The sequence below is a fragment of the Maylandia zebra genome, linkage group LG2, assembly GCF_041146795.1.
Source record: "Maylandia zebra isolate NMK-2024a linkage group LG2, Mzebra_GT3a, whole genome shotgun sequence".
In the NCBI taxonomy this organism is placed as follows: Eukaryota; Metazoa; Chordata; class Actinopteri; order Cichliformes; family Cichlidae; genus Maylandia; species Maylandia zebra.
In genome coordinates, this window is record NC_135168.1 from 31,905,257 (window position 1) to 31,917,547 (window position 12,291).

General features: G+C 44.3%; 1 protein-coding gene across 4 annotated transcripts in view; it reads left to right on the top strand.

The window, feature by feature from the left end:
- The window catches only part of ppp3cb (protein phosphatase 3, catalytic subunit, beta isozyme), a 35,203-nt gene that overhangs the window by 1,676 nt on the left and 21,236 nt on the right, over positions 1–12,291 (top strand). For 3 of the 4 annotated variants that reach the window (XM_024804314.2, XM_024804316.2, XM_024804315.2), the window contains exon 2: positions 11,748–11,948. In XM_024804314.2, coding sequence (XP_024660082.1) covers positions 11,748–11,948 — 201 coding nt within the window. Of the gene's footprint in view, positions 1–9,063; positions 9,095–11,747; positions 11,949–12,291 lie in introns of all 4 variants that reach the window. The other variant, XM_076890968.1, reaches the window with a different exon arrangement.

The window sequence follows — 12,291 nt, forward strand, 5'->3', positions numbered from 1 at the left end:
TAACCACCGGTGACCATGACATGGCTCGACCAGCTGTTGTAAACCCACGTTTTTATTAGTAGTATCGTTATTATCATTTTCAAACACGGCCCTGAGTGTCAGTGGGTGATTCTGCTAATCCCGTGCGTATCTTATTTCCACGTCTCCGTTAAGGTCTCCCTGGCTTCCCCCCACCTCCCTTCCACCCACCCATCCTCCTCTTGTTTCTCTTGAGTGTCAAATGAGAGACAAAATGGAGTTTATGGATGCCGAGCCGCGTATCCGACCCCCATCGCCCGATGAGTATGATGCACAACGCTCTAATGGTGTTGTTGCATCATTAGATTGTGGAATATTTGATGTGTTTTGAGTCTCTCCTTTTCCCCTTTTTTTGTTTGCTTTATGCGCGGGCGGCTATATGAGGAGGAGGGGGAGGCGAGGAGGGTCTCTTGCTTGGGTTGTGATCCGTGTGAGCTTGCACAGATTGTCGTGCTTATCGGGTCACAACGAGGCTGGGCATGGCAGCGATGCTTCCACGCACGCAGCCTGTCACATGCGACGATGCCCTCTCTGTCTCTCCCACTGGCTCCCCTTAATAAACTCGCAAGGTCTCTCTGCCGGAAGAAGAGGAGCTGACAGCTGGATGCGTCGCTCGGGCATGCCCCGGTATTCCGTGGTGCGTCGTGCTCAGAAGGGGTGGGGGTGGGGGGGGGGGGGGGGGGGGTGAGAGCTCTTGCAGATTTTTGCACGTAGGAATTTAGGGCTGCGTGTGCATATGTCTGTGCTGCACCTCTGTGGAAAAACTACATGGATGCAGCTGTGCAGGGAAACCTGGATCCTCTCTGACTGCCGCATCCATCCATTAATCCCATCAGCCCTCACCCTCAAGTTACCAGCTCCCCTCCACATGTGCAGAAGCCACATATCATTTTATATTCGCAGCTCTGCTTTGCATGTGTGTTGTAATGCAGTTAGGTCAACTGAGCTCTTTTGCCAGCAGCGGAATTATCTACATCTTCGTGCATCATCCATCTCACAGACCAACACACACTCATATGCATCTTCTGTCATAAACACACCGATCCATCAGCAAGGTGAGAATGCTGTAGAGTCAACAAAGCCACAGCAAGGATGGGAGCGTCGTCAAAGAGTGGGCATTTCTGGCAGATGGACTGTGCCCGGTAGTTCCCCACATTATAGATTTTTAGCAATGTTCAGCAGAGAGCATTGCACAGACATGGAACCAAAGGACGGAGGCATAAAGAGAGGAATGGACAAAGAGGCAGAGAGTGTGGGGGCGAGGTGAGGAAGAGAGGGAATGAGAAAATGTGACAAGGCCACGGAGGAGGTGAAGTAGCTGGGGTGAGAGAGAAGGAGGCACAGAGGGACACACAGAGAGAGAAAGGAAGGAGTAGTATTTCACACTGTTGAGTAGCAGAGCATCATCCTAATGGACTTTGCACACTCTTTGATTACTTAACCAACCCAATGCCCTCTCTGTGCATTTGTATGTATGCGTGGGTGTGTCTGTCACAAAAGGCTTATATTTGAATTGCATGTAATGCACACTATTTGAAGACAACACATGTTGAGAGTTTTGCAGAAACCCCTCTGTATGTACAGTAGAGCCATGTTGATGCTATTATAGTTTCAGCAGCATAATTTAGAAACTGTTGTCTCCTCTAGTGGTCACTGGTGACACAGGACAGTCTTATACCCACGAGTCAGTAGCTAGCAATCTTAAATATTCAAAATTTGAACTTTCATCTGTAAGTAGACCACTGACTTAATGCTATCATCAAATACTGCACTGAAATCATAGCTGCTGGGTGACGGTACGGACAGTGAGCTCATTCTTTGTGATGCTGGCTGTATTCTGGGGGGAGTTGTGAGGCTACAGAATGAATTGGAGACCCTTTAAGATGCCTCAAATGTAAAAAAAAAAAAACACAAAACAAAAAACCTTTGCACAATAGGTTGGTACAATAGCTCAATAAAAATCGACAAGCTGGGCACCATTAAAGCACACAAGTGGTGCTAAAAAGCTTTCATGGGCACCAAGAGCAGATATATGTATAAAATGTGTAACAGTGTGTATTTTACCAAAGAAAGGGTTTAAAAAAGTGTAGCATGCTGCTAGGCTAACGCTTGGTTTAACAACACAAGAACAAAAAATAATGTACCTTTATGTGTAATGCTAAGTGCAGTGCTTCTGTTTTATTGATGCTTTTTTTATGGCAGAATTAATATAATTAGCCTGATGACTCATATTTATTATTGGTCAGCTAGTTTCAGGGCTCTGGTGTTGAGCGTGCTGGCTCACTTTCAGGGCTGACTGTGACACTTGTAGCTTAGAGCGCACCTGTTGAGAAAAATAGCCATTGGTGTTGTGGTTTGAACTGGAATCAGCAGCTAATGCTGTGAGAAAAAACAACATTAGTACCAAGTACCATGCAAACTTAAATGACCCTCATGTTTTCCCCCATTTCATCCAAACACCCCAAATATCTAGTCGTTGTGTGCTGAAAACAGCCCATCAGAACACAAATTAAAACACAAATACCCCTGAATGTGACTCTGCTGGGCTTTCGGTATCCTGCAGTCTGACAGCCCTTACTCATGGTGGATATTTTGGCTTGTCAAACACAGGGTGTGACTAATAAGATTAATCATGGCTATGTTTCATTTAAATGTCCCAGTGTCAGTGTCCTGGTAGCGTGCACTCTGCTGGCTCAGCTAAGTGAAACGGGGCCATCATTATTACAGATAGTTACAACTTTTCTCCTGAAGACAAGTTGAGGTGAATGATGTGAAAAGGTCTGCACCACTAGAGTAGTGACAGAAGAGAAAAATCAACACTTTCCTGTCACCGACCGTCCCAAGCGTACGTAATAACACTGCAAACTCAGTGGATGATACTGTTGTTGTGTCATTACATCTTTTTTAGCTCAGTTGTTACAGTTGTTACTTCCGCTCTGGGTCATGATTTACTCAGGATACTGTGCTAATATGCTAGGATGCATGCTGGCAGATCATACAGGGCAGGCCTTATTATTATTATCATTTTGCTGTCTAATATCTGGTCATATTTAAGGTAAAGAAAATATCATGTGCTGAACTGCATCCTCGCACTGGTTCAAAGTGCAAAGGTCAAATATGCCTGTTATAGCTCATGACCTTTTGAACAAATCGCTACATTTTTGAAGAGTACTCGCCAAAGCTGAGTGATCCAATATGCTCACATGCATATATGCATTCATACATGCATAAACCACACACAAACACACTCAAACTCACTTGCACACACACCACATCACCTCTAGCAAGGTTTGGGGCAAAGTTGGCATATTTCCTTTTGGTGTAACATACAATCCCATTCCTCTATGTGAAATGTGCGTGTGTGTCTGTGTGTGTGTGTCGGATTGTGGCATCACTGTTGTGAGCCAGGGGTCCTACCTTGACAGGTCTGTGTTTGCCCTGTGGGGAGGGTGGCAGGGCAAAGGCTATTTATAGAGGAGGTACTCCAGAGAGAGAGAGGGAGAGAGGGATTGTCTAATGAGGACAGGCTGTTAGGGGATGGGCCGTTGTTTCAGTGTGTGTGTGTGTGTGTGTGTGTGTGTGTGTGTGTGTGTGTGTGTACACAGATGGTCCATCATGTGTGAACTGTGCATTAATTGAACAACTTCAAACGTATCTTTAGCTGTCCCCCCCCACCACCTCCACCACCTTCAAAGACCCACGAATCCATGTTTCCTGATCTGGGTCAAAGATGGTAGAAACACACACGCACGCACGCACGCACGCACGCACGCACACACATGTGAACAGATGCATCTCTCTCATACACCCCAATTTTTTCACTCCCTCTCTCTCTTTGCTGCTCTCATTCTTTAACCCCCCCCCCCGGTTTCTTACACCTTCATTTATTCATGTACAGACAGTAGACAGTAGGATTGAAACGATCCTGGGAGCTGTGTGTGTGTGTGTGTGTGCGATCACTTTAGATGAGGTCCTGGAGAGGGCAACACATCTAACATACAAACACGTACATATACAGGCGTGCAATCAGCTGTGTTTGATGTCACTGGATGAGCATCAGACGGTTACAGTCTGGGGAGGCTCAGCATTGCACAGTAATGAGTTCATTCATAGCCTGCACGTAACACGTATATGCTGCTCTAATTATTGTGGATACAGCATTTTCACCTTGTCTTCGTATTAACTGGCTGCTTCCAAAAACAATTTGCTTCTCGCCTCGGTGATCTGACGCCTGGCCGATTAGGAGGCACGAGTTTGTTTTGTTTTATACCTCTTTAGTCATATTTTACAACATTTGGAGGAAAGACACAAACGAGGACAGATGGATCATGGGTGCCTTCTACCGTCATTTCTGCAATCTGTCTGTTCTCGCTTGCTGTCACTTCCTGCATCCTGCACCAGCCTGTCTGATCATGAATGGTGTCCCTGTGTTATTAAAACTGATGAAATAGTTCCCCGTAATTGACTTTAGCCATTAGGGACGATGCACACAAAACAATAGGATTCCGATCAGATTCTGCTCCAGTTAGGCTATTAGGCCAGCCCAAACAAATCTAGGAGATTTGGTTGACAGCTATGTCATAGATTTTTCTCTCAGGCTCCCCCTCAGTGCTCTGCAATGGGGAGATTTTTGGCTGAGCTGGCAGCTCTGGCGCCTAATAAATTCCACACCGGGGAGTTCAGCTGTGGAGAGTGGGCCAGAAGACGAAAACAGTACAAAGTGCATGAGGAAAAAAAGACGGAAAAGCTTTCACCTATTTGCTCATCTCGCGCCGTTCGGTCCGTCTCACCTCACACGCACGCTATGCATCACGCGAAGTGGACAGTTTTGGATGAATAACTTTTTCTTTTTTCACTCCACTCCAGAAAGTGGAGTTCACTGTATTTGTCATCTGTACTCAGACAGGGGACAGCTCAGACTGTACTTTCTGGAAGGAAAGTTCCCTCCCAAGGTTGAAACACTTGGCAGCATCACAAAGTGTTAAAATGCCTTAGAGCAGCATTTGGGAGAAATACTGCCAGCCGCCACTTCACTGAGGAAGTGTGGCCGCTGTGGTCTGAGCTCATGCGGACGTTAGAGACACACCATCTTTACTATGCCGATATCTGTGTGTGAGACGCTATTTTACTCAGTATTTCGTTGATGTATTCCTAATGACAACACACATTACATTAATATTAATGTGCCGGTTGTACCCAGCTGCCTGATATTTAACAGCAGGGCTTTTCCAAAGATGTTCGGAAGCCAAACTATTTAGACCTTCACACTGCTGAGAACTGAGAAAAATAGGAAATCATTAAAAGCATCCTACTTCATAGTTTGTTAGAGTGTGCCAGATTAGAGGCGCCAGGGGTAGCACATTTCTGTAATCAACATTTGTCTGTAGTCGTCTTAAATTCTAAGCAGTTATCTTACTTGTGTTACATAATTTACTCAAGTCTTCCAGAAAAACGCGGGATATAAAAACAGTCATCTGACCTCAGGTGTCCTCCTTATAAGTATAAAGGCTTGCGCTGATGTTTGGGCATACATGGGCTTCATGTCATACTGCCACGATGCATTTATGTGCCAGTGCATGACAGGTGATGTTACCGTGAAAGGTTCATGATTAACTGATTAAGTACAGTTTTTTTGACACTGCACAGTATCCATTAGCAATTGACTAGGACGTCCTCAGTTTTAGTATTAAAGTTAAGACATATGCTTCGATTCTACATCCTGAAATGATTGATTTAGCCTAGCTTATTGTTTATCCCAGTCAATGTGATGCCATCAGAGTGCTTTGTAAGAGCTACTCTTATTGATAACGCTTTCCTTCTTTCTGTATATTACAGTATTCATCCATCCTATTTTATGTAAACAGCTTTAGCATTGTGCAAAGATTTTAGTCACTTTAGATGTGCAGACTCTTAAAGCCTCTCAGCCACACAGGCCTACAGACCAGTTGGGAAGCCCCTGGCAACCTGTGGTCACGAGGAAAAAACGTGTGTTCCCTGATCGGTTAGTGATTGTTGCTGACTGCTGCTAGGTGAACTCAGTTGTAAAGAGGGTGTTGCACCAAAAACCTCCTTGTTGTTGCTTTGTTTGCTAGCAGGTTGGCACGGTTTAGTTAGCTTATTATGATCTCCATTAACTACAGCAGTGCTGCAGCTATTCTTCCTGGGGTTCATCCAAGCAACACACTCTGACAGTGCATTACAAGAACTTACACAGAGTCTGTGTCTGCATGGAAAACACAGACTTGTCTGCAAACACTCACCATTTATTTTCTGAGTTGTAGTGAAACTGGAAAAAGGTGAATGGCAACCTATTTGCGTTGCACTAGTCAAAGTTGGTGAGTAGTCAGCAAGTATTTGCTTACTAGTCGGCGTCTTTCGTGCAAACTATGGGTGACAGCAGCAGTCTACTAGAGCCCAAGGCAATCACATGGAGGTTTCTGGTGCTCCACCATGTACTTCTTTGTAATCAATTTCATTTACCACTAACAACTCGCTAACCAGTTGCAGAATACACACTTCCCTAGTGACTAGTGGTTACCAGTCTCTAGGCTTGCATGAATGGAGATTTAACAATTGGTTTCATCGTGACTGCCCGCAACCTCCAGCAACCATTCACAAGTGATTGGGGAATACGACCAGTGGCTGCCAGATGGCTCTTTGCCATTGTTTCTCTGGCTGAGGCCTTCATCTTCACACCAAACAGTCTCACAACAGTTCAAGAAATAGTCATGAAGTGCAGTTATTTGTACTCTTGGAGACAAATTTTCTCTCTTTTGTGTACAAGCACAGAAGCAGTTCCTGCGACACATGGTGGGGAGGTTAGTGAACTACTAAATTTTATCTGTTGATTTGTCTCTATGGAAACACAGTAAAGCGCTTTTAAATTTATAGAGCAGTTGGAGGGTTGGTGGAAGCAAGTCACGTGCCACTCACACAAGAGACTGCGTTTCCAGTCCCATATGGAACTGATGACTTTCAAACTTTTATCCTCAAGTTGTGTTTAAATTCGCTGGCTGCCATTGCTTTCAGTTACTGTTTAGGTTGGCACCAGGGTCAGAAAAAGGATCATGTTTGGGGTAAAACATAAAGATTTTCAATTTTTTTTTAACTTCAAGAAATGCAATAGCAACAAAGGTGAGCTGACTGTAAATCAAAGTAAGCACAGTTTCTTTCCATTTACACGTTTGACTATTTAAAGTTTTGCCATGACATCGGAACCATAACACACAGTCAGAGCTGAAGGCATGAATTCTTTTATTTTAAATTGGTATTTGTGTTCGTCCATTGTACCTGAGGTAGTTTAAAGCTAATTTGCGTCTGCATTCCCTTGGCAGGTTACAAAAATGTTGCATAATAATAACTTGGTATGAAAGACCAAGTAAAACCATGAGGTGAGCATTTTAACAATAAATGCTAACACAAGCATTGTTGACTAAATTTAGCCAAAATTAATTTAAGAGTTTCCTGGGCTTTGTGGCTGAGGTGCTTGTCTTCAGAAAAAAGACGGTAAATCGCTGCTCCTCGTGGTCTCTGGTGAGAGTAGATAGGCCAGTTGCAATACACCACTTGAAATTATTCTGCGTATTGAACCTTCAGCACAAGATGTGACACAGAAATTTGTGGTCTTTTCTTGTCATCGCCATCAAATGACACATAATGAGCCTTTGTTAGGAACAAAAACATAATTTTCTCACACAGACTTGGAAAAATAATTTCCACCCCCGAAGTCCCTCCGGCAGGTAGCACAGTCAGCGTCATGTATGTGAGGGTCAAGCAGGGTTACAGAACATTCAGTTTAGCCGTTAATATTTAATTCGATGTCCTTCGGGATGAAATGGTTAATAATGAAAAGCTCAGCTGACAATGGACTAACTTGGAATTTAACTCAACCCTGAACTCCACTGGGCTTCAACATTTTTTGTTTTGCTTCCTGTATATTAAGAGTTCAAACTTTGAGTACCTAAAAAAATAATGCTCAAAATCTACTATGGGCTTTATATAAAAGATGGATGTAGATATTTTTGAGCCCAGAGTTTAGCACTATGGCCCCTTAGAGTGGCCAAGCTGTAACCAATTCCTCTCTGAAGTCAAACATTTTAAAATGGGACTGTTACTTTTTGTGTAAAATCTGTAGATTATGTACTACTAACAACATGAACATTATTCATCTTTGCATCCCAGCATATATTTTACCGTTGAATAATCCTCGGGTGGCGGTCCTTTTTCAACGTCTACTCATGGTTGAAAGTTAGTTCCATACCGAAAGTGGGAATGGCGCTGGTTCCAGGAGCTTCTTGAACATTGCCTGGATGCCAAGAGGCAGCAAGTGTTGAAGAATATTTGTTTTACCATCTCTTTATTGTTCAAAATGCACAAAATGTTCTCCGTAGAAAGGATGAAGAAAAAAAAAAGACACCTGTACAGTGACCTCAGGCTTTCAGGCCATTTCTTGTCCTGCTGAGCTATACATCTTCATCCTTGAATAGTAAAATCTCTGAGTCTGATGCTGACATCAGAGATAGGGAGGTGAAGTCACCCACAATTTTGATCTAAATGGCCAGAATTTGCTTAAAAGTACTGTTTACATTTTTTAAAAAGGCACTGGTAATAGTAGTGTGAGCACATGCAGAAGATGTGTGGCTTTCTGTTTACCATTTACATACCATATTAGACGTCACTGACAAATGCATTTAATTGCCCTAAATGCATTAACCTGATTGTTATTCAGCCTTTGTAAAAGATCATGTGACTCGACCTCTATTCTCCTGGAAACAGCGTCATCGTTTGCACTTCAATGTTTGCCCAGTTTTTTGTCTTGTAGCGTGGGAGATGATGTCAGGGTTTCATCCGTGTTTGGTGGGATGTGACAACAACTAGTGTTAGCATTTAGCATGAAGCACCTCAGAGCTACTAGCATAGCATAAAATTCTAATGAAATAAAAGGGAAAAATGGTAGATGGACTGTTTCGTATGTACCGTTTTTCTACTCGACTTGACAGCTCAAATCACACTTTTTTCTATGTTTACTTTCTGTCAAACATTCAGACTCCCACAAATACATCGGCAGCAACTTGGGGTTAGTATCTTGCTCAAGGATACACTGGCATGCTCCCTCCCAACCTGTTCTCACTTGATCCACTTTCTTTGTTCAATAAGATCCATTATAGACTCGTATAAGACGTATGCAAATGCATGAGCCAGACCTATAGGATGATCTGATGGTCGGACTCCTGCAATGGTGTAATATACTGTATATTATGAGTGTACAGTAAGTCTTAAATGCATTTCCTCTGCCTTAATGTTCTCCTCCAGGCTTGCAAATTCATATGCATACTGCAGAAAGCTTTCCATTGTTACAAGCAGAAAATTGCTCTGAGACAGAAAAGCTGTACGGGCATGTTTCTCAGATTTGTATCAGAATCACTTTATTAAATCCAAACAAGGTCTCTTCGTAATTTACATCTGTCTGTCTTTAACCTCTGCACGTGCGCTCAGAGCTATAAGATTGGACTCAAATCTCCTAGCATTCCTCTTGAACTGTACACTCATCAAACGGTTTGCCATTGCCTGTGCCGAACCTCTTCTCGCCTCTATTCCCCAACTACCAAGTATAGTTTTCCCAAGTATAGTTCCTTTCCCAAGCTGTGTGTCTCTGCTGCTCTCTTCACTCTCTCCTACCTGCCCTACTTTCACACTGCTCTCACAATTTACGAGTTTCACACTCCGTCCCTCTCACTTCTACCCTCCTCTCCCTCCTCAGGCTCTCTCGCTGTTACACACATGCACACTTGAGGCCTCAGTTTTACCTTCAACCAGAAATATACATCCACAAATTGAGTTCATGTGTGTGCTTGAGTTTTAAAAGAGTACCGCAGCCCTTCTAACACTGTGCTGGCAGCTTTTTGTAATGACATGTTCCAGCCCGAGTACATTTTGTAGCACAGCTCAGAACAGTGCGGTGCTATATGCCGGTACAGGACGGTACACTGGAGGAGGAGGTTTATCCACATACTGCCTGAGCCCTGTTGTTTCCTTTTATAAATAAATATAATGTCACACAAATACCAGCATGCATGAGTAATTCCTTTTTGGGCTTATGTTCTCTGACAGCCTGGGGTGCACAAGGCTTTTAAAATATTAATCGCTCCTAACTTGTAATGCAAAAATGGTTTTAACATGTAAGAACCGCTGTTCTCAATCGATGGAAAGCAGACCCTTCAGCTTGGCAGCCTGAAGTGTCCTGGGATGTCTCAGCATGCTCTCCTGTGTTGTGTTCAATCTTAAGGTGTGTAAAAGTGTCATGGGGATGCAGTAGCAGTTATCTAGCAGCAACCTGAGGTGACTTTAGATATTCTGGAACATCTAAATATGAATCAGGTAGATCTTTGTGTGTGCCGGGAGGGTTAACGTATTCAGGGTGTGTTGAGTTTTCGGCGGAACAAAAATCTCAACGTCACCTCTTTCTCCATGTTGATTAACAGCCACAAATGCAGGCTTTGTCAGCAACTGTTCGTGCGTTAACAGACATATTTTGACTAAAGTCACATTGTAATATATTTTATTGCAACGGCTCATTTAGCATTGGCTAAATGACGCCGATGTCTCAGCAATGACTACATTAAACCCTGCTGACTGGCTCCGTGTTTTTGCTGAGCTGCTTATACTGTGAAGAAAGAATGAAAACGCGCGGTCACATTAAAATGTAACGACAGACATCAGCGTGGAACCTCGCGGAGGAGACTGTGGCCTGTTAGAGCAGAAAGAAGAGAGCGAAGGAGCAAGAGGGAGAGGCGAGCGAAAACAGAAAAAAACAGAGAAGGGACAAGAGGAGAGAGTGCAAAACAGAGACAAAGTGACTGTGTGTGTGTGTGTGTGTGTGTGTGTGTGTGTGTGTGTGTGTGTGTGTGTGTGTGTGTGTGTGTGTGCGTGCGCATTCAGAGCCAGGCCTAGATTTTAGCGTGTGATCTAGGCCATTATCTGTGTTAGCACTGGTGGGGCTCAAACAGGCTCTGTGGATCCTTCATAACAATACCTTTTATGAGCTTGTGTGTGTGTGTGTGAGTGTGTGTGCACTGCCACTTATACACACTTGTGCAGTCGTGCATGTTAATGCCAGTGTGACATACATGATGTACAGATGCTCCTGCACCTCTGCCGGGTGCAGGAGCGTGCCACATAGTTTCTGCCTGTTTGCTAACAACAGGGCGTGTGTGCGCTTTTGTCAAGCGTGTCTTCATATATGTGTGCGTGTGTGTGTGTGTGTGTGTGTGTGTGCGCACGCCTTCTCACGTGCAGCTGTGTACTCTTGCTGTGTCACCCTCATCGTCAGTCAACCCCCCTCTCCATTGGCACCCTGGGGGCCTTCATTATGTAAGAAAGACATCGCTGCAGAACAGAGGCAGCAGCCCTGATAACTGTGGCAGCCCCTACTTCAGTACAACCCGCTTAGGCCTCCATAACACACACACACACAACGCACACATGTACATACGCGCACACTGCAAGCCTGCAGCAGAGGTGTGATCAGGATAATGGTGAGGATTGGGGCTTCTGACAACTGTGGGCAAGCTTGTTGAAGTGTACAGGAAATATCAATAAATCATTTTCTGCATTGTAATACACAATCTCCTCTTTCCGGCTTCTTTCTCCCTCTCCCTGCATAATTTAACTCCCTTCCTTCCATCTCATCCCCCGCACTTTCTCCATCATCTCCACATTTCCATCTCCAGCGGTCCCCTTCCCCCTGGCCCATCGGCTGACCATGAAGGAGGTGTTTGACGCGGAGGGCCGGCCGCGAGTGGACCTGCTCAAAGCTCACCTCACAAAGGAAGGCCGTCTCGAGGAAGCCGTGGCCCTGCGCATCATCGATGAGGGCGCCGCCATCCTGCGCCAGGAGCGCACTATGTTGGATATTGAGGCGCCAGTCACGGGTAAGGAAGGGATTCAACGCACCAATTAGGAGATGGTAGAAAACAGTTGGAAAGCTAACGCGCTTTCTTGCAAGAGTTAGCCGCGCAAAGCGGTTTCCCCGCACAGGGAAGCTGATCAGGTCTCCAACTTTATATGAGACTTCGTGAGTATTGCAAAGTCTCTCTAGAAGAAAGTGTCTGCACTGGGCAGCCATGTTGAAAGACCTATGGAAAAGAAATCATTGCATTTTTTAAACAGCTCTTTCCCCCTGAAAGTTATACTCATTGCTGTTGCAGGAGTCCCAGGGTTATCTTATAATGTCTCTTGACAGCACTAAACGTGTTCCTTATATTTTGCTTTTTT